Here is a 23,330-nt window from a genome sequence, read left to right as displayed (position 1 = left end):
ATATTCGGCCGATTTTCATAAGCTGGCCAAAGATCCAGTAAAAGGGTTACTGGGGGTTCTCTTGTTGTTTTGAAGCAAAATCCCTGGAGTAAGACAGAGGGTGTTGGATCATAATGGTTTTTAACCAACTCTGCAAGCTCATTAAAAGTCTTTGAGTCAGGGATCTCTGGCTAGGTCAGGCTTTTTATCACGACGAATATCAGGACCCACGTGCTGTCAGCAAGAGGTAGCACAGTGGTTAGCATTGCTGCTTTACAGCGCCAGGGACCCGGGTTCGATTCCTGCCTCGGGTCACTGTCTGTGCGGAGTTTTCACATTCTCCCCGTGTCTGCGTGCGTTTCCTCCGGCTGCTCTGGTTTCCTCCCACATTCTGAAAGCTGTGCTGGTTAGATGTATTGACCCGAAAGGGCGCTGGATTGTGGCGACTCAGGAAATTTCACAGTAACTTCATTGCAGTATTAATGTAAGCCTTACTTGTGGCTAATAAATAAACTTTACTTTCTGATTTTCATCTCCCACAAAATTATTTCCCCGGAAGAAATAGTGCGTGCGCTCTGCATATTGGGCCGTCTTCTCTGTTCACATCGTAGGGTTCAAGTATACTGAAGAGAGGCATTTTTGTTTTCTTACTGGAGAGGAAGATTGCTTGGTGCTGAACGATGAAGGTTGCCAGGAGGCGGGAAAAAAAAGTCCCTTTTATTCTCATTGCAATGTAATAATCCCACCAGAGCTGGTCCTCTGGTATCATACTACTTTATTTATTTGATTTATTATTGTCACATGTATTAGTATACAGTGAAAAGTATTGTTTCTTGCACACTATACAGACAAAGCGTACAGTCCAAAGAGAAGGAAAGTACAGAGTGCAGAATGTAGTGTTACAGCCACACCTAGGGTGTAGAGAAGGATCAACTTAATGTGAGGTAGGCCCATTCAAAAGTCTGACAGCAGCAGGGAAGAAGCTGTTCTTGAGTCGGTTGGTACGTGACCTCAGACTTTTGTATCTTTTTCCCAAACGAAGAAGGTGGAAGATAGAATGTCCAGGGTGTGTGGCATCCTTAATTATGCTGGCTGCTTTGCCGGGGCTGTGAGAGTGTAGACAGAGTCAATGTGTGGGAGGCTGGTTTGAATGATGGACTGGGCTTCGCTCATGACCTTTGTAGCTTCTTGCGGTCTTGGACAGAGAAAGGAGCCATACCAAGCTGTGATACAACCAGAAAGAATGCTTTCTATGGTGCACCTGTAAATGTTGGTGAAAGACGTAGGGGACATGTCAAATTTCCTTAGTCTTTTGAGAAAGTAGAGGCATTGAAGGACTTTCTTAACTATAATGTCAGCATTGAGGGACCAGGACAGGTTGTTGGTGATCTGGACATCTAAAAACTTGAAGCTCTTGACCATTTCTACTTCATTCCCGTTGATGTAGAGAGGGGCATATCCTCCACTATGCTTCCTGAAGTCGATGACTATCTTCTTCATTCTGTTGAAAATGAGGGAGAGATTATAGTCAATGCACCAGTTCACCAGATTCTCTATCGCTTTCCTGTACTCCGCCTTGTCATTGTTTGAGATCCGTCCCACTACGGTGGTATCATCAGCAATGTTGAAAATCGAGCTGGGGAGAAATTTGGCCACACAGTCTCAGTGTATAAGGAATATAGTAAGGGGCTGAAGACACAGCCTTGTGGGGCACCAGTGTTGAGGATGATCGTGCAGGAGGTGTTGTTGCCCATCCTTACTGATTGTGGTCTGTGGGTTAAGAAGTTTAGAATCCAGTTGCAGAGGGAGGAGCTGGGCCCCAGACCAAGTAGTTTGGAGATGAGTTTCGGAGGACCAAAGGTGTTGAAGGCTGAGCTGTAGTCAATAAATAGGGGTCTAGCGTAGGTGTCTTTGTTATCCAAGTGTTCCAGGGTTGAGTGCAGGGCCAGGGAGGTGGCATCTGCTATGGACCTGTTGTGGGTCCAGGCAATCTGGGAGGAAAATTTAACACAGAGAAAAGGCCGAGTCCGCGGCTTACAGCAAAACAAGTCCTAAGCTCTGGACCCACAATACCCTGGTCCAGGCTGTGAGTTTGGGTTTTAAACTCCCACAGCTCATCTCTCACTGAGGATAGGGAAACTTGTAGTCCACGAATCCCACACAGAGATTTATTGATGGTGCTCTGTATCCTTCGTCGCCATTCTAACATTTGTATATCCGAAACATTTATTGTCCCAGTGAAACCCACACCCACCCACAAGCCCCCTGTCACTTTAGTTCTGCTTTCACTGAGCACTATCCCATTAACAAATTCTGATATCTTACCTTTATGCCATTATCAGCATCTTTTTTGGTCCTTCATACTGCCATTAACACTTCTTCTGTTTCATGCCCTGCACATCTTTGTTGCAATCTCTCCAACCTTCTACTCTGTTGCATCCCCTCTTAAATAGTATATAATCCATCACATCGCTCCCTCTCTTTAGCATTGCTGCCTCACAGCGCCAGGGACCCGGGTTCGATTCCCGGCTTGGGTCACTGTCAGTGTGGAGTCTGCACCTTCTCCCCGTGTCTGTGTGGGTTTCCTCCGGGTGCTCTGGTTTCCTCCCACAGTCTGAAAGATGTGCTGGTTAGGTGCATTGACCATACTAAATTCTCCCTCAGTGTACCCAAACAGGTGCCGGACTATGGCAATAGGGGTTTTCACAGTAACTTCATTGCAGTGTGAATGTAAGCCTACTTGTGACCAACAAAATAAACTTTTAAAAAAAGTTTAGTTCTGACGAAGAGCCAGATCTACTCGAAACTTTAACTGCTTCTCTCTCCACAGATGCTGTCAGACCTCCTGAGATTTTCCAGCATTTTGTTTTTGTTTCAGATCCCAGCATCCGCAGTATTTTATAAAAGCAAGTTACTGTGCTGACAAAGGGTCATCAGGACTCAAAGCGTCAGCTCTTTTCTTTCCTTACAGATGCTGCCAGACCTGCTGAGATTTTCCAGCATTTTGTCTATCCGCAGTACTTTGCTTTTATCTTAGTGTTTACATTGCAGGGTTTCCTTTACTGGTGTTGACATGGGAATCTCAGCACCCATATGGTGCAAAGAGAGGTTTAGGCTCCCCACTGCGAGCTCTCCAATTAGGCCTAAACCTCCTACACTTTTCCCCACATGGCTGCATTTTTCACCCTGTACTCGGTATTTTCACCCTGTAGTTTTTGTGCAGTGTGTGCAGGAGGGTTTCCTGACACAATATGTGGAGAGGCTGACAAGAGGTGAGGCCACATTGGATTTGGTACTGGGAAATGAACCGGGCCAAGTGTTAGATTTGGTTGTGGGAGAGCACTTTGGAGATAGTGACCACAATTCGGTGACTTTTGTTATTGCAATGGAGAGGGATAGGGCCGTACGGCAGGGCAAGGTTTACAATTGGGGGAGAGGTAATTATGATGCGATTAGGCAAGAATTAGAAGGCATAAGATGGGAACAGAAACTGTCAGGGAAAGGCACTAATGAAAAGTGGAACTTTTTCAGGGAACAAATACTGGGTGTCCTTGATAGGTATGTCCCTGTCAGGCAGGGAGGAAATGGCCGAGTGATGGAACCATGATTCACGAAAGAGGTGGAATGTCTTGTGAAAAGGAAGAGGGAAGCTTATGTAGGGATGAGGAAACAAGGTTCAGATGGCTCGATTGAGGGTTACAAGTTAGCAAGGAATGAGCTGAAAAAGGGGCTTAGGAGAGCTAGAAGGGGACATGAGAAGTCCTTGGCGGGTCGGATCAAGGAAAACCCCAAGGCTTTTTACTCTTATGTAAGGAATAAAAGAATGACCAGGGTGAGGTTAGGGCCGGTCAAGGACAGTAGTGGAAACTTGTGTATGGAGTCAGTAGAGATAGGCGAGGTGATGAATGAATACTTTTCTTCAGTGTTCACCAAGGAGAGGGGCCATGTTTTTCAGGAAGAGAAGGTGTTACAGGCTAATAGGCTGGAGGAAATAGATGTTCGGAGGGAGGATGTCCCGGCAGTTTTGAATAAACTGAAGGTCGATAAGTCCCCTGGGCCTGATGAAATATATCCTAGGATTCTTTGGGAGGCAAGGGATGAGATTGCAGAGCCTTTGGCTTTGATCTTTGGGTCCTCACTGTCCAAGGGGATGGTGCCAGAGGACTGGAGAGTGGCGAATGTTGTTCCTCTGTTTAAGAAAGGGAATAGAAATGACCCTGGTAATTATAGACCGGTTAGTCTTACTTCGGCGGTTGGTAAATTGATGGAAAAGGTCCTTAGAGATGGGATTTACGACCATTTAGAAAGATGCGGATTAATCCGGGATAGTCAGCACGGATTCGTGAAGGGCAAGTCGTGCCTCACAAATTTGATTGAATTTTTTGAGGAGGTGACTAAGTGTGTTGATGAAGGTAAGGCAGTTGATGTCATATACATGGATTTTAGTAAGGCGTTTGATAAGGTCCCCCATGGTCGGCTTATGATGAAAGTAAGGAGGTGTGGGATAAAGGGAAAGTTGGCCGATTGGATAGGTAATTGGCTATCTGATCGAAGACAGAGGGTGGTGGTGGATGGAAAATTTTCGGACTGGAGGCAGGTTGCTAGCGGAGTGCCACAGGGATCAGTGCTTGGTCCTCTGCTCTTTGTGATTTTTATTAATGACTTAGAGGAGGGGGCTGAAGGGTGGATCAGTAAATTTGCTGATGACACCAAGATTGGTGGAGTAGTGGATGAGGTGGAGGGCTGTTGTAGGCTGCAAAGAGACATAGATAGGATGCAAAGCTGGGCTGAAAAATGGCAAATGGAGTTTAACCCTGATAAATGTGAGGTGATTCATTTTGGTAGGACTAATTTAAATGTGGATTACAGGGTCAAAGGTAGGGTTCTGAAGACTGTGGAGGAACAGAGAGATCTTGGGGTCCATATCCACAGATCTCTAAAGGTTGCCACTCAAGTGGATAGAGCTGTGAAGAAGGCCTATAGTGTGTTAGCTTTTATTAACAGGGGGTTGGAGTTTAAGAGCCGTGGGGTTATGCTGCAACTGTACAGGACCTTGGTGAGACCACATTTGGAGTATTGTGTGCAGTTCTGGTCACCTCACTATAGGAAGGATGTGGAAGCGCTGGAAAGAGTGCAGAGGAGATTTACCAGGATGCTGCCTGGTTTGGAGTGTCGGTCTTATGAGGAAAGGTTGAGGGAGCTAGGGCTGTTCTCTCTGGAGCGGAGGAGATTGAGGGGAGACTTAATAGAGGTTTATAAAATGATGAAGGGGATAGATCGAGTGAACGTTCAAAGACTATTTCCTCGGGTGGATGGAGCTATTACAAGGGGGCATAACTAAAGGGTTCGTGGTGGGAGATATAGGAAGGATATCAGAGGTAGGTTCTTTACGCAGAGAGTGGTTGGGGTGTGGAATGGACTGCCTGCAGTGATAGTGGAGTCAGACACTTGAGGAACATTTAAGCGGTTATTGGGTAGGCACATGGAGCACACCAGGATGATAGGGAGTGGGATAGCTTGATCTTGGTTTCAGATAAAGCTCGGCACAACATCGTGGGCCGAAGGGCCTGTTCTGTGCTGTACTGTTCTATGTTCTAATCGGTATTTTCCCCCTGTATTCGGTATTTTCCCCCTGTATTCGGTATTTTCCCCCTGTATTCGGTATTTTCCCCCTGTATTCGGTATTTTCCCCCTGTATTCGGTATCTTCACCTCACCATAGTGATTGCAGCAACAACCAACCGAAAACAAATATTCACAATTTATTTACCAGTACCTTGCCGGACCCCGGCTGCTGATTGGTTGTGCCGGACCTTTGGCACTGATTGGCTGTACTGGGGAGCTTGCCGCCGATTGGTTACCAGGGCGCGGGATTCCTGGCGCTGACTGGCTGACCCGGGACCGGGTTCCTCGCGGTGATTGGTCAATGGGGCAGCACTTGGTGCCGATTGACGGCGCCCGCCCGGGGTTTCGGGGGTGTTGATTGGTTGACTGGCGGAAGGCGCCGATCGCAGATTGGATGTTCCAGCGCGAGCACCGGCTGATGATTGGTTGCTGCGGCGCCTGAATCCGGTCGCTGATTGGCTGATTGGGAGCAGTGCGCGTGGGGGGGGTCTCTTGGCGCTGATTGGTTAACTGGCTCAGGACCCACGAGCCGGACTCCGGTTGCTGATTGGTTGTGTCGGGTTCTTGACGCTGATTGGATGTTACTGGAAAGACCTGCCGATGATTGGTTACCAGGGCGTGGGGAACGCTTGGCGCTGATTGGCTGATTGTGAGAGAGGTCTTGGGCGCTGATTGGTTATTCGGGCGCAGGGCCCCGTGCGCTGATTGGTTGACCCGCCGAGGGGGCGGGACTAGGCCCGGGGCAGGGCTCGAGCCGCCGCTCCGCCGCCGCCTCCAAAGATCGCGCGCGGACGCCATGGATTTCACCGTGAAGAAACTGGCGGCCGGAGCCGGCACTTTCCTCAGCCGCGCCGTGCAGGTAAAGAGCGCGACCGAGTGAAGGCCGAGAGCCTGGGGAGGGGCGGCACGACAACCGAGGGCTCGGAGTGAGAGTCCCCCTCAGACCCTCTCCCCTCGCAGCAGGCAAGGCCCGGCCTGGAGGACGCTTTGACAGGCCCGCCCCGGGGGAGGGGAGAGAGGGGGAAGTGCAGGAGTCCACCCCCCGGGTTACTGTGCGATCCCATGGGAAATTATCTCCCCCCCTCAGCCTCTGGGTGCCAGGCGGCGCCCACCGCCCAAGCTGCCTGGGGTGGGGCCCTGTCCAGCCTGCCCTCCTGCTCCAGTCACTGGGATGGGCAACTAATCCCCTCGCTGCACAGGATTTCCTTCACCTGAGAGGAGACTACATTTAAAAGACACAGCAAAGAAAACAACCCCTCCTAAACACACACACAGACTCTGGAGACGTTTCCAATACGAAAGAGAAACAGAAACTGCTGTTTTTATTGTCAGGAGAGAGAGAGAAACAGCTTCAGATGTGGGGTGTAGTCCAAAACCTGGAAAATCTCAGCAGGTCTGGCAGCATCTGTAAGGAGAGAAAAGAGCTGACGTTTCGAGTCCAGGTGACCCTTTGTCAAAGCTAAAAGGCATCGAAAGTGGGAGATATTTATCCTGCAGGGTGAAGGAATGAAAGATGCGTCATAGCCACAGAAACCAGGGGAAATGACTGCTCATGGCAGTCCACAGAGAGAATAAAGGGTGTTTATGGCCAAATACTGGTTAATACAAAACAGGGCTGTCACTGTCAGCAGAAGAATCCACACTCATTAACCTCTTGTTTTTTTTCTTTCCCCCCCCCCCTTTCATAATGGTAAAAGAGTCTCTTGTCTATTGACAGCATTTTTGTACTTTCAGGTTTGCTGTTTCCCTCCCACCCCACCCACCTCCAAAATTGAAACGGTATGCAATGCTGCAAAGATTAGTGGTAGGCAAGACAATTGGGAACGTTTTAGCAATCTGCAAAGGATGACCCAAACTATAATGAGGGAGAAATTAAAATGCAAGCTGACAAGAAATATAACAAAAAAGGCATTAAGAGCTTCTCCAAATATTTAACAAGGAACACACTAGGTAAAGTACATGTTGATCCCTTTGAAAATGAGGTGGCAGGGTGGTTAGCACTGCTGCCTCACCGCCAGGGACCCGGGTTCGATTCCTGGCTTGGGCCCCTGTGTCTGTGCAGAGTTTGCACGTTTTCCTTGTGCCTGCGTGGATTTCCTCCGGGTGCTCTGGTTTCCTCCCACAGCCCAAAAGACGTGCTGGTTAGGTGCATTGGCCTTGCTAAATTCTCCCTCAGTGTACACGAACAGGTGCTGGAACACAGCGACTAGGGAATTTTCACAGTAACTTCATTGCAGTGTTAATGTAAGCCTATTTGTGACAATAATAAATAAACTTAAACTAGGAAATTAACAGTGAACAAAGTAATGGCACAGATCTTGGAAGTATTTCTTATCTGTCTTCATGGTAGAAGTTCCGGAAAGCCAAGTTTATTTATTAGTGTTACAAGTAGGCTTACATTAACACTGCAATGAAGTTACTGTGAAAATCCTCTGGTGCCTGTTCGGGTATACTGAGGGAGAATTTAGCATGGCCAATACACCTAAGCATCCCAATAATAATAGAAAACCCTGACAAAAGAGAGAGAGGAACTTAAAACAATCGCTAAAAGCTAGCGTTTAAAGGCTGGCAAGTTTTCTGGATCTAATTGACAACATCCTTGGGTCTCAGAAGCAGCTGCAGAGATAATAGATACGTTATTTGTAATCTTCCAAAATCATCTTGATTCTGAAAGGTATCAGTAGCTTGGAAAACGAAAGGAGGGTGACAGAAAGCAGGAAACTGAATCATAGAATCCCTATAGTGCAGAAGGAGGCACGTTGAGCCTGCACCAATTCTCCGACAGAGCATCTTGCCCAGGCCCACCCCTGCCCTATCCCCATAATCTCATGTATTTACCCCACTAATCCCCCTAACCTACACATTTTGAGTTACTAAGGGGCAATTTAGCATGGCCAATCCACCTAACCTGCACATCTTTGGACTATGGGAGGAAACCCATGCAGACACGGGGAGAATGTGCAAACTCCACACACAGTTACTCAAGGCTGGCATTGAATCTGGGTTCCTGGTGCTGTGAAACAATTGTGTTTGCCACTGTGGCAGCCTGTTAGCCGAATATCTGCCACAGGGAAAATTCTGGAATCTAATATTAAAGGAAGTAGGAGCAAGACATTTAGAAAATCATAGTACAATCAAACAGGGTCCACATGGTTTTATGTAAGAGAGATTGCGTTTTATTAGAGTTCTTTGAGAATATAACCAGCAGCATGGATAAAGGGGAACCAGTAGCTGTAGTGTATTTGGATTTCCAACAAGGCATTGATAAGGTGTCACATAAAAGGTTACTACACCAGACAAGAGCTCATGTTTTTGAGAGTGATCTGTTAGCATGGATAGATGATTTGCTAACCAACAGTAAACAGCCAGACGGAATAAATGATCATTTTCATGGCAAACTGTGACTAGCACGATGCCACAGATATCTGTGCTGGGGCCTCAGTTATTTACAATCTGTATTTATGTCATGGATTATGACATTATGGCCAAATTTGTGAACGATACAACTATGGATAGGAAAGCAAAGGGATATAGATAGGTTGATAGAGGAGGCAAAATTTGGCAGATGGAATATAATATGAGGTTTGGCAGGAAAAATAGTAAAGCAAAATATTCAAGTTGAGAGAGACTACATAATGCTGTGATGTAGAGGGATCTAGGTGTCTTCGTATATGAGCCACAAAAGGATATCATGTAGGTACAACGAGTAAGTAATCAGAAGACAAATAGAATATAGGCTTTTATTGCAAGGGGTTTGAAGTATAAAAGTAGGGAAGTCTGACTACAACTGTACATGGCACTAGAGACCACATCTAGTGTATTGTTTACAATTTTGGTCTCCTTATTTCAGAATGGATATACTTGCATTGTAGGCTGTTTGGAGAAGGTTCATTAGATTGATTCCTGGGGTGAAGTGATTGCCTTATGAGGAAAGGTTGAGCAGGTTGGGCCTATACTCGAGTTTAGGGGTGGCACGGTAGCACAGTGGTTAGCACTGCTGCCTCATTTAAAAACATTTTAAAATGTTGCCAGGGGCCTGGGTTCGATTCCTGGCTTGGGTCACTGTGTGGAGTTTGCACATTCTCCCTGTGTCTGTGTGGGTTTCCTCCGGGTGCTCCGGTTTCCTACCACATGCTGAAAGAGGTGCTGGTTAGGTGCATTGACCCGAACAGGCGCCGGACTGTGGCGGCTCGGGGAATTTCACAGTAACTTCATTGCAGTGTTAATGTAAGCCTTACTTGTGACTAATAAATAGTCACAAGTTCATTGGAAGAATGAAAGGTGATCTTGTTGAAACATAAGATTCGGATGGGGCTTGATGGGGTAAATGTTGAAAGGATGTTTCCCCTTGTGGGGAATTCTAGAACTCGGCACAGCTTCAGAATAAGGGATCTACATTTGAGACAAAAAATAGGAGGAATTTCTCCTTTGAATGTCATTAGTCTTTGGAATTCTCTACCCCAGAGAGTAGAGGCTGGATCATTGATTATATTGAAGGCAGAGTTAGGTAGAATTTTGATCAGCATGCGTGTCATTAGGATGGAGGAAGGCATGACTGGAGTTGAGGCTGCAATCAAATCAGCTTTGATCCTATTGAATGGCAGAGCTGGCTTGTAGGACCAAATGCTGCCTCTATTATGTTGCTTAAATTTTTGTTGAAGTTGTGGCTAGATATCATTGTGGGAGACTTTTGTCTCCCAGGGACAATGGGAATGGCTTTTTCCTCATCCTGGACTTTTGCTCACGATTAAAACTAATGCCTCTGGGTTACTTATTAAAAATAAAAGCAAGGACTTCAGTCCCACAAATCAAAGAGAAAACACACATACAAACAAAATGCCGTTAGCATGTCCAGAGAGGCCAAAATGTTTCCAGAATTTGGTCATATTGCAAAGATTCTCCTCCACTAATTCTCCATAAAGCAGCCTTTTGGTGATGTTACATATAATTGCAGCTTAATAGTTGTTATTTAATATAGGATGCACCAATTGATATAGCGATTACTATGTTTAGATGAGATTTGATCCTATGAGCCAGTCTGAGAGATCTGAAATGGTACTTCACACGTCATCAAAAAATTTAGGGGGGAGGGGGGAGCTGTTGACCTGTTGTACTTGTGCAGGCAGCTCACCATCTCCAGAGTCAGATTTTGAGTCTCTTTCCTCACTGGCAGCCTGTCTTGGATAAGTTCCCAGCTTGGTTTGGAGTGGCCATCTGCAGGAAGAGATATATTGCCAGAACTGTGGAGTCAAGATGCTCTTGTCTCTACAGAAAGGTTTCACCAAACAAACTGCCCGTAAAGCAACCTGCACAGGCTGGCCTGATACCTGCCCCACTCATCTGAGACTACATTTGCAATGAATTCCTTCCACAATGTTAAGGTTGCTGATTAACCTATTGAAGGTGCTTAATGCCAGTTTTAGGCAACTGCCCAGGACACAACAATGAGCCCCTCAGATTTAGCAGTACTGATGGGCACAGGCCATTCAGTCACTAATTGAGTATGTTCTACACCTAAGAAATGGGTGCAATACATCCCATTATCTGTGTAAAATTCAATTCCTGTAAAACAGGTTTGGTATGATTTTCATATTGATCTGCAGACGCCTCAAATTAAACATTTGTTGAATGTTGTACTTGCTAAGTAAAAGGATGCTCTTTGAAAGAAAATAAAAACTTGCATTTCCCTGTCAGGGAAAGGCACTGATGAAAAGTGGAACTTTTTCAAGGAACAAATACTGGGTGTCCTTGATAGGTATGTCCCTGTCAGGCAGGGAGGAAATGGCCGAGTGAGGGAACCGTGGTTCACAAAAGAGGTGGAATGTCTTGTGAAAAGGAAGAGGGAAGCTTATGTAGGGATGAGGAAACAAGGTTCAGATGGCTCGATTGAGGGTTACAAGTTAGCAAGGAATGAGCTGAAAAGGGGGCTGAGGAGAGCTAGGAGGGGACATGAGAAGTCCTTGGCGGGTCGGATCAAGGAAAACCCCAAGGCTTTTTACTCTTATGTGAGGAATAAAAGAATGACCAGGGTGAGGTTAGGGCCGGTCAAGGACAGTGGTGGGAACTTGTGTATGGAATCAGTAGAGATAGGCGAGGTGATGAATGAATACTTTTCTTCAGTGTTCACCAAGGAGAGGGGCCATGTTTTTGAGGAAGAGAAGGTGTTACAGGCTAATAGGCTGGAGGAAATAGATGTTCGGAGGGAGGATGTATTGGCAGTTTTGAATAAACTGAAGGTCGATAAGTCCCCTGGGCCTGATGAAATGTATCCTAGGATTCTTTGGGAGGCGAGGGATGAGATTGCAGAGCCTTTGGCTTTGATCTTTGGGTCCTCGCTGTCCACGGGGATGGTGCCAGAGGACTGGAGAGTGGCAAATGTTGTTCCTCTGTTTAAGAAAGGGAATAGAAATGACCCTGGTAATTATAGACCGGTTAGTCTGACTTCGGTGGTTGGTAAATTGATGGAAAAGGTCCTTGGGGATGGGATTTACGACCATTTAGAAAGATGCGGATTAATCCGGGATAGTCAGCACGGATTTGTGAAGGGCAAATCGTGCCTCACAAATTTGATAGAATTTTTTGAGGAGGTAACTAGGTGTGTTGATGAAGGTAGGGCAGTTGATGTCATATACATGGATTTTAGTAAGGCGTTTGATAAGGTCCCCCATGGTCGGCTTATGATGAAAGTAAGGAGGTGTGGGATAAAGGGAAAGTTGGCCGATTGGATAGGTAACTGGCTATCTGATCGAAGACAGAGGGTGGTGGTGGATGGAAAATTTTCGGACTGGAGGCAGGTTGCTAGCGGAGTGCCGCAGGGATCGGTGCTTGGTCCTCTGCTCTTTGTGATTTTTATTAATGACTTAGAGGAGGGGGCTGAAGGGTGGATCAGTAAATTTGCTGATGACACCAAGATTGGTGGAGTCGTGGATGAGGTGGAGGGCTGTTGTAGGCTGCAAAGAGACATAGATAGGATGCAAAGCTGGGCTGAAAAATGGCAAATGGAGTTTAACCCTGATAAATGTGAGGTGATTCATTTTGGTAGGACTAATTTAAATGTGGATTACAGGGTCAAAGGTAGGGTTCTGAAGACTGTGGAGGAACAGAGAGATCTTGGGGTCCATATCCGCAGATCTCTAAAGGTTGCCAGTCAAGTGGATAGAGCTGTGAAGAAGGCATATAGTGTGTTAGCTTTTATTAACAGGGGGTTGGAGTTTAAGAGCCGTGGGGTTATGCTGCAACTGTACAGGACCTTGGTGAGACCGCATTTGGAATATTGCGTGCAGTTCTGGTCACCTCACTATAAGAAGGATGTGGAAGCGCTGGAAAGAGTGCAGAGGAGATTTACCAGGATGCTGCCTGGTTTGGAGTGTCGGTCTTATGAGGAAAGGTTGAGGGAGCTGGGGCTGTTCTCTCTGGAGCGGAGGAGATTGAGGGGAGACTTAATAGAGGTTTATAAAATGATGAAGGGGATAGATAGAGTGAACGTTCAAAGACTATTTCCTCGGGTGGATGGAGCTATCGAAAAGACAGAGGGGTGGGTAGAGGGGGCGGGGTTGCCTTGTTAATTAGAAATGAAATTAAATCAATAGCACTAAACGACATAGGGTCAGACGATGTGGAGTCTGTGTGGGTAGAGTTGAGGAACCACAAAGGCAAAAAAACCATAATGGGAGTTATGTACAGGCCTCCTGACAGTGGTCAGGACCAGGGGCACAAAATGCACCACGAAATAGAAAGGGCATGTCAGAAAGGCAAGGTCACAGTGATCATGGGGGATTTCAATATGCAGGTGGACTGGGTAAATAATGTTGCCAGTGGACCCAAAGAAAGGGAATTCATTGAATGTTTACAGGATGGCTTTTTGGAACAGCTTGTGATGGAGCCCACGAGGGAACAGGCTATTCTGGACTTAGTGTTATGTAATGAGCCAGACGTGATAAAAGATCTTAAAGTAAGGGAACACTTAGGAAGCAGTGATCATAATATGGTAGAATTCAGTCTGCAATTTGAAAGAAGGAAGGCAGAATCAGATGTGAAGGTTCTACAGTTAAATAAAGGTAATTACAGGCGCATGAGGGAGGAACTGACAAAAATCGACTGGAAGCAGAGCCTAATGGGAAAGACAGTAGAACAGCAATGGCAGGAGTTTCTGGGAGTAATTGAGGACACAGTGCAGAGGTTCATCCCAAACAAAAGAAAGGTTATCAGAGGGGGGATTAGGCAGCCATGGCTGACAAAGGAAGTCAGGGAATGCATCAAGGCAAAAGAGAGAGCCTATAATGTGGCAAAGAGTAGTGGGAAGTCAGAAGATTGGGAAGGCTATAAAAACAAACAGAGGATAACAAAGAGAGAAATAAGGAAGGAGAGGATCAAATATGAAGGTAGGCTAGCCAGTAACATTAGGAATGATAGTAAAAGTTTCTTTAAATACATTAAAAACAAACGGGAGGCAAAAGTAGACATTGGGCCGCTCCAAAATGACGCTGGTAATCTAGTGATGGGAGACAAGGAAATAGCTGAGGAACTTAATAAGTACTTTGCGTCAGTCTTCACAGTAGAAGACATGAGTAATATCCCAACAATTCAGGAAAGTCAGGGGGCAGAGTTGAATATGGTTGCCATCACAAAGGAGAAAGTGCTAGAGAAACTAAAAGGTCTGAAAATTGATAAATCTCCAGGCCCAGATGGGCTACATCCTAGAGTTCTAAAGGTGATAGCTGAAGAAATAGTGGAGGCGTTAGTTATGATCTTTCAAAAGTCACTGGAGTCAGGGAAAGTCCCAGAGGATTGGAAAATCGCTGTTGTAACCCCACTGTTCAAGAAGGGAACAAGAAAAAAGATGGAAAATTATAGGCCAATTAGCCTAACCTCAGTTGTTGGCAAAATTCTAGAATCCATCGTTAAGGATGAGATTTCTAAATTCTTGGAAGTGCAGGGTCGGATTAAGACAAGTCAGCATGGATTTAGTAAGGGGAGGTCGTGCCTGACAAACCTGTTAGAGTTCTTTGAAGAGATAACAAATAGGTTAGACCAAGGAGAGCCAATGGATGTTATCTATCTTGACTTCCAAAAGGCCTTTGACAAGGTGCCTCACGGGAGACTGCTGAGTAAAATAAGGGCCCATGGTATTCGAGGCAAGGTACTAACATGGATTGACGATTGGCTGTCAGACAGAAGGCAGAGAGTTGGGATAAAAGGTTCTTTCTCAGAATGGCAACCGGTGACAAGTGGTGTCCCGCAGGGTTCAGTGTTGGGGCCACAGCTGTTCTCTTTATATATTAACGATCTAGATGACGGGACTGGGAGCATTCTGGCCAAGTTTGCCGATGATACAAAGATAGGTGGAGGGGCAGGTAGTATTGAGGAGGTGGGGAGGCTGCAGAAAGATTTAGACAGTTTAGGAGAGTGGTCCAAGAAGTGGCTGATGAAATTCAACGTGGGCAAGTGCGAGGTCGTACACTTTGGAAAAAAGAATAGAGGCATGGACTATTTTCTAAACGGTGACAAAATTCATAATGCTAAAGTGCAAAGGGACTTGGGAGTCCTAGTCCAGGATTCTCTAAAGGTAAACTTGCAGGTTGAGTCCGTAATTAAGAAAGCAAATGTAATGTTGTCATTTATCTCAAGAGGCTTGGAATACAAAAGCAGGGATGTACTTCTGAGGCTTTATAAAGCACTGGTTAGGCCCCATTTGGAGTACTGTGAGCAATTTTGGGCCCCACACCTCAGGAAGGACATACTGGCACTGGAGCGGGTCCAGCGGAGATTCACACGGATGATCCCAGGAATGGTAGGCCTGACATACGATGAACGTCTGAGGATCGTGGGATTATATTCATTGGAGTTTAGGAGGTTGAGGGGAGATCTGATAGAAACTTACAAGATAATGAACGGCTTAGATAGGATGGACGTAGGGAAGTTGTTTCCATTAACAGGGGAGACTAGGACGCGGGGGCACAGCCTTAGAATAAAAGGGAGTCACTTTAGAACAGAGATGAGGAGAAATTTCTTCAGCCAGAGAGTGGTGGGTCTGTGGAATTCATTGCCACAGAGGGCTGTGGAGGCCGAGACGTTGAGCGTCTTCAAGACAGAAATTGATAAATTCTTGATTTCTCGAGGAATTAAGGGCTATGGGGAGAGAGCGGGTAAATGGAGTTGAAATCAACCATGATTGAATGGTGGAGTGGACTCGATGGGCCGAATGGCCTTACTTCCGCTCCTATGTCTTATGGTCTTATGGTCTTATGGAGCTATTACAAAGGGGCATAACTAAAGGGTTCATGGTGGGAGATATAGGAAGGATATCAGAGGTAGGTTCTTCACGCAGAGAGTGGTTGGGGTGTGGAATGGACTGCCTGCAGTGATAGTGGAGTCAGACACTTTAGGAACATTTAAGCGGTTATTGGATAGGCACATGAAGCACACCAGGATGGTAGGGAGTGGGATAGCTTGATCTTGGTTTCAGATGAAGGTCGGCACAACATCGTGGGCCGAAGGGCCTGTTCTGTGCTGTAATGTTCTATGTTCTATATAGCACCTTGCTTGACAACCAGAAGTCGCAAAGTGCCTCACCACCAATGAAGCAATTTTGAAGTATGGTCACTGTTGTATTGTTGGAAATGCAGCAACCACTTTGCACAGAGCGATGTGATAATGTGATATTTTTTTTAATGACGATGGCCTGACGAAGTGGATAACTCCCCTTCTCCACGTCAAAATACTGCCATGGGATCTTTTACATCTACCTGAGAAGGCAGACAAAGGTTAGGTATAATGTTTCGTCCAAAAGACAACACCTCCAATCGCGCGGCACTCCCTCAATACTGTACTGGAGTGTCAGTGTTGATTTTTCTGACTTGGGCAAGAATGCTGCCGACTAGGTTAAATCCAGAACATTTATTTAAAAGCGATCCTGACAATAGACATGTTCAGGCTAGTTAAACGTAAATGACGGAATGATATGAGAAAGTTCTTCACACGCGTCATTCAACATTTTGAATGCACTCCAGCATACAGCAGTGAGGGCAAAAAACTTGCTGCAAAGAAAAATGTTGGGAGTGGGAAAATGGGGGGGATGGCACATGCAGGTTCTACTTTATTTATTTCTTCATTCGTATATGTTTAGAAGTCTCTGAAATGTTGCAATACCTCCAGCTGCCTGTTTTTGTGGTGAATAGTGTGATGCGTCTGCAAATTGGACTATTTGCCAGTAGGATGTCTCCCTTTGTCTTTCTCAAGTGATGACTCATAGAACATAGAAAATATACAGCACAAACAGGCCCTTCGGCCCACAAGTTGCGCCGGTCATGTCCCTACCTACCTAGGCTTATATATAGGCTTACCTATAACCCTCAATCCTATTAAGTCCCATGTACTCATCCAGATGTCTCTTAAAAGACCCTATCGAGTTTGCCTCCACCACCACTGACGGCAGTCGATTCCACTCACCCACCACCCTCTGAGTGAAAAACTTACCCCTGACATCTCCTCTGTACCTACCCCCCAGCACCTTAAACCTGTGTCCTCTCGTAGCAGCCATTTCAGTCCTGGGAAAAAGCCTCCGAGAATCCGCCCGATCTATACCTCTCAACATCTTGTACACCTCTATCAGGTCACCTCTCATCCTTCATCTCTCCAAGGAGAAAAAACCGAGCTCCCTCAGCCTATCCTCAAGGCATGCCAACCAATCCAGACAATATGTTGATTTGTGAGCTTTCAGTTACCTCACTTTAGTAGGCTTCCTTCTTGAAACTATCCAGCAAAAATCAGTAGTTTAGTCTATCATCCCAGAGTTCTATACTTCACCCGATGTGTTCATACTGTCACTCCAAGAATATGTACAGGTGAAGCAGTGTTCTGTTAAAGTGCACGCTAGGTGGGTTAAGGGGCTTTTAAACATCTAGGCTGGCACAACATTTGCTGCTAGCTGCATAATCCAACCTCCTTGAAATAAGGGCCAACATTCTATTAGCTTCCTGATTACCTGCTGCACCGGTGTGCTAGCTTTCTGTGTTTTGTGCACAAATACCTCCAAGTCTCTTTGTGTTGCAGCTTTCTGCAGTTTTTCTCCATGGATTGAGTGGCATGCCTTATGAGGATAGGCTGAGGGAGCTCGGTCTTTTCTCCTTGGAGAGACGAAGGATGAGAGGAGACCTAATAGAGGTGTATAAGATGTTGAGAGGCATAGATCGGGTGGACTCTGAGGCTTTTTCCCAGGGTGGAAATGTCTGCTATGAGAGGACACAGGTTTAAGCTGCTGGGGGGTATGTACAGGGGAGATGTTGGGGGTAAGTTTTTCACACACAGGGTGGTGGGCGAGTGGAATCGGCTGCTGTCAGTGGTGGTGGAGGCGAACTCAATAGGGTCTTTTAAGAGACTCCTGAATGAGTACATGGAGCTTAATAGGATGGAGGGTTATAGGTAGGTCTAGAAGGTAGGGATGTGTTCGGCACAACTTGTGGGCCGAAGGGCCTGTTTGTGCTGTAGTTTTTCTATGTTTCTATTTAAATAATACTATTCTTTTGTTCTCCCAAATTGAACAACTTCACATTTTCCTGCATTATGCTCTGTGCTCCATTTGCCAACATTTTGCCCAATTACTTAACATATATCTCTTTGTAAACTGTATTCCTTTCGCAACTTCCCTTCTGCCTGTTTTTGTGTCTTCTGCAAATTTGGCTACAGTACATTCGCTCCCTTTCTCCAAGTCATTAATATATACTGTAAACAGTTGTGGTCCCAACACTGATCCTTGTGAAACCTCTGGTTACTACAGGTTGCCAACCTGAAAAAGAACCCCTTACCCCACTCGCTGTTTCCTGTCCATTAGCCAATTTGCTATCTATGCCAATATACTATCTCCAACATCATGGGCTCATATCTCATGAGGTACCTTGTCAAACACCTTTTGGAAGTCCAAATACAACACACCTAATGGTCCCCGCTATCCTCTCTGGTTGAGACTTCCTCAAAACTCTAACCAATTAGTCAGACACAATTTCCCTATCATGAAGCCATGCTGACTCAGCTTGATTAGATTTTCCAAATGTGCTGCTATTACTTCCTTACCAATTGATTCCAGTAAATAGGTGTTAGGCTAATTGGCCTATAGTTGTTGCTTTTGAAAGGGGGTGTCATTTTGGCAGTTTTCCAATCCTCTGGTACTTCTCCAGAATCCAAGAATGTTTGGAAAATTACAGCCAATGCATCCACGATCTCTAGCTCTACGTCTTTTAGGATCCGAGGATGCAAGCCGTCAGGGGCAGGAGACTTATCTGCCTTTAGCCCCATTAGTTTGTCTAACACTACTTCTCAAGTGATGGTACTTAATTCCTCCCCTGTATTCGTTAGTATTAATGGGAGGTTCGAAGTATCTTCCATCGTACAGACTGATGCAAAATATCTGTTTAACTCCTCTGCTATTTCCTCGTTTTCCCATAACATCTCCCCAGATTCATTTTCTAAGGGTTTATGTTCACTTTGACCTCTCTCTTCCTCCTTATATATTTAAAGAAGCACTTATTGTCAGTTTTCATATTCCTTGCTAATTTACTCTCATAGTTTATTTTATTATCTTTTTAGTCCTCCTTTGCTGGATTCTGAATTTATCTTCAGGGCTATCACTTATTTTTGCCTCCTTATATATTTTCTTTCAAGTTAATACTCTCCATAACTTTCTTGATTAGCCATGGTTGGTCTATCCCTCTTAGAATCTTTACTCCTTACTGGGATATATTTTTGCTGAGAATATCAATTGCGTCCTTAAATGCCACTGCTTGCTTATTGTCTTTCCTGTCAATCTGTCTGCCCAGTCCATTTAGCTAACTCGGTCCTCATTTCATTGTAATTGCCTTTATTGAAGTTAAGTTTTAGTTGTTTCTGACCCAAGTTTCTCGCATTCGAACTGAATATAAATTCTATCAAGTTATGATCACTACTTCTTAGAGGATCTTTTACTCTGAGGTCATTTGTTAAACCTGCCTCATTACCCATTTTCGGATCCAAGATAGCCTGTTCCCTGGTTGGCTCCATGACACATTGCTGTTGGAAACTATCCTTAATACACTCTATGCATTTGTTGTCATAGCCACCCTTTCCAACTTGATTAATGCAATCAACATAAAGATTAAAGTCACCCATAACTATTGCTCTATTATTACAAGCTCCTATTATTTGCTGATTTATACCCTTTCCTACAGTGTGGCTACTGTTTGAGGGTTAATGCACTACTCGTACCAATGTCTTCTTTCCCTTGCTGTTTTTACCTCCGCCCAAATGGATTCTACATCTTATGAGCCTGGATTGTCTCTCACAACTGACCTCATTTCATCTCTTAAGAGTGCTTCCCCATCTCCTTTTCCTTCCTTCCTGCCTTTCCAAAAGGACACATTACACTCCCAGTTTTAATCTCCTTTTAGCCACTTCTCCGTGATTGCTATGAGATCATATCCATTTACCTTGATTTGCGCCATCAGTTCGTCTACCTTATTTCAAATGCTTGGTGGCGATTTGTGTGTTATTCAACTTCATTGACCTTTCTGCAGCCTGTGACAAGTTTGACCATACAGTCCTGTAACACCTCTTCTATGTTGTGCAGCTCAATATTGTTTGATTCTACTCTTGGGTATCCATTCATCAGCAGAATATCTCCAGCAAAGGTTACCCTTATTGCTCCAGCATTTTTACTTTCAAATTCCATCAGGACCTCTAGCCTTGATCGCTACTTCTTCCTCATCTACCTGCAGCCCCTTTGCAGCATCATCCACCGATTGGGGCAGTCTCCTCAGATATGCTGATAATACCCAGTTTACCTCTTGACCATCAGTCTTGATTTTTCCACTGTCTGTGTTGTCAGACTGGTCTGTGTTGTCAGACTGGTCCATCCTGTCTTGATGAACCCCCATTTCGTTCAGCTAACTTTTGCTAAGTATTAAATAGGACTGAAGCATTGCCTTCGACATACTCTTTACTCTTGCACCAATTCCATTCTCTGGCAACTGCCTCAGGCTGCACCAGACTGTTTGTCCTGAGCCCAATTTCTGATCTTGCATTGTATCCATCATACGGACTTCCACCTTTACCTCTTACTCGGTTTATCTGCTGCTGAAACTTTATTCCATTTTTTATGTTTTCACCTCCAGGCTCTGCTATTCCTGGCCAACCTCAATTCTCCATAACAACTTATCCAAAACTCAGTTTTCCACCTCCAAGTCCCTTTCACCTATGTTCTTGCTGACCTGCTTTGGCTCTTGGTCCCTCAATGCTTCAAATTTAAAATTCTCATTCTTGGGTTTAAAACTCATTGTGGTTTTGACCATCCTGTAGCCCTACACAATCCTACACTCCCAAGTTTTCTCTTCCTCTGGTCTTTTTTGCACTTGTTTTCCCCTCATCATGACAACCCCTTGCGGGAGAGCCAAGGATCAGAGGGCATAATCTCAGAGTAAGGTATCACCCATTCAAGACAGATGAGGAATTTCTTCTGAAGGTAGTGAATCTGTTGAATTCTTTATTGCTGAAGTATGTAGAGGCTGGGTCATTAAGTATATTCAAGGCTGCGATAGACAGATTTTTAATCGGTAAGAGAATCAACGGTTATGGCGATCTGCTGAGAAAGTGGAGTTGTGGGTTATCATATCAGATCAGCCATGATCTCACTGAATAGTGGAGCAGACTTGATGGGCTGAATGGCCTACCTCTGTGATTACGTCTTAAGGCCTTCTAAGCCTTTTCACCTACTCACCACACACTGGATTTCCCCCTGTAAACTCCCACTGCCTTTCCAGCTCTCTCTCTTCCTCTAATGTGCTCCATAAAAATGATGACTTTGACCAAACCTTTGGTCACTTCTTCCTAATATCTCTGTTAGGTTGGCATTTTTTTTCCTTGTCTTTATCAGGGCGAGGCAGTAGGTTACAATCAGAGCAGCCATGATCTTATTGAATAGTGGAGCGGGCTCAAGGGGCTGAGTGGCCTACTCCTGCTCTTAATTCAGTGTTCATATGTATGTTTGTATATACTTTTTGATTTGATTTATTATTCTCACGTATTAACATACAGTGAAAAGTATTGTTTCTTGCTCGCTATACAGACAAAACATACCGTTCATAGAGAAGGAAACGAGAGAGTGCAGAATGTAGTGTTACAGTCATAGCTAGGGTGTAGAAAAAGATCAAAGTCCAAAGATGTGCAGGTTAGGTTGATTGGTCATGCTAAAAATTGCCCCTTAGAGTCCTGAGATGCGTAGGTTTGAGGGATTAGCGGGTAAATATGTAGGCATATGGAGGTAGGGTCTGGGTGGGATTGTGGCCAGTGCAGACTCGATGGGCCGAATGGCCTCCTTCTGCACTGTAGGGTTTCTATGATTCTATGATCAACTTAATGCAAGGTCTTGGGGCTTTTTGCATTTTGAAATGCATTCTGCTCACTATGTAATAAAATGCACAAAACCATCACAAGACGGCATTTTCTGAAAATGTAGTATTTGTAAAAAGAGGTAGTTCTCAGAATTAGGAACAGAAAATGCCTTCCTGTCCTGTCTATCAAAATGATGTACTAGTTTTACTTCTGAACTGCTGATAGAGCAGCAGTAGTATCTCATTGCATTTCCTGATTTTTATTTCAGATTGCTAGAGCGTACAATTTTATTTCTGCTTGTTGATTGTTGTGTGCTCCTGCTTGGCTGTACAGGTTCGATTTTTATCCAGCTTTGTTGAAATTATAGGGTGTGGCAGGCTTTGCACTTGTGGCTTATGATGCAATCTAAATAATTTCACTCTTTTTCATTCATGGGTTGAAACCAGACGTCTGCTAATTCCTTGCCTAATATATCCAGTGTTCCAGCTTCAGTGGCGCTATCCATTTCTTTATTATATTCAAGTGACACTTAACTCCGATCAAGCTTCCCTCACCTTATCACCATGTCCAATTGTGAAATTTTTTTTAACGCTGCACCATTCCCCGGAAGATGTCCACGCAACTTACTCCAAATTTTTGTCCAAAACCACTGCTGTCTGTAGAAATTTCAGTATGTGATCTTTTATAAAATGGCTAGTCCCATAGGTGCCCCGTTCTGTGTGCAGAATGGATCAAACTAGTTTCTAACCACGCTTCTGAGTGGTACATGAATTGTGTTAAGTTTAAGTTTGTTTATTAGTGTCACAAGTAGGCTTACATTAGCACTGCAATGGAGTTACTGTGAAAATCTGAGTCGCCACACTCTGGTGCCTGTACACTGAGGGAGAATTTAGCATGGCCAATGCACCCGATGTGCTGCGTAATTGGGTTGGAGCTATTTATGCAATAAATTTTAACGCTGTGGCAATGATATGAATATTTTAGCACTTTTTTTTCCTCTTTGCTGCAGCAGCTTCCCGTAGAACTGGAAATATTTAGTGAGAAAAATATCAGTTGGTTTTACAACACTCGAAAAGCGCCTCGGAGCTTTTGCTGCTTTTGTGACCAATCAAATGACTTGTGTATATGGCAACAGCGCGCAATGAGAGTATGTTGACCTGTGGAATGCAATCATCACCCAATCACTACTAAATTACTATTCTCAATGCACCAGTCTGCTGTTAATTTCAAGCTGTGGTGTTTCTGCCATTTCTAAATCTGGCAGAATTACGGATGCATTCATTAACGATGTATTTTCTTCATGGAATCAACACATTTTCTCAACAGAAGTTGAGAGCTCCTCAATGAAAATACTTTCCACTTGATTTTCTG

At 44.8% G+C, this 23,330-nt stretch overlaps 1 protein-coding gene across 5 annotated transcripts in view; it reads left to right on the top strand.

Annotated features, from left to right (window-relative positions):
- The first annotated feature begins 6,298 nt into the window (after positions 1-6,298).
- LOC144497534 (endophilin-B1-like) overlaps positions 6,299-23,330 on the top strand; it is a 48,557-nt gene continuing 31,525 nt past the window's right edge. For 3 of the 5 annotated variants that reach the window (XM_078218934.1, XM_078218932.1, XM_078218931.1), the window contains exon 1: positions 6,324-6,462. In XM_078218934.1, the coding sequence (XP_078075060.1) occupies positions 6,400-6,462 (63 nt within the window). In that variant the 5' untranslated portion in view covers positions 6,324-6,399. Of the gene's footprint in view, positions 6,463-23,330 lie in introns of all 5 variants that reach the window. The other 2 variants (XM_078218935.1, XM_078218933.1) reach the window with 2 other exon arrangements.

The sequence above is a fragment of the Mustelus asterias genome, chromosome 8, assembly GCF_964213995.1.
Source record: "Mustelus asterias chromosome 8, sMusAst1.hap1.1, whole genome shotgun sequence".
Classification (NCBI taxonomy): Eukaryota; Metazoa; Chordata; class Chondrichthyes; order Carcharhiniformes; family Triakidae; genus Mustelus; species Mustelus asterias.
This window is presented reverse-complemented; position numbering and strand designations above follow the sequence as displayed.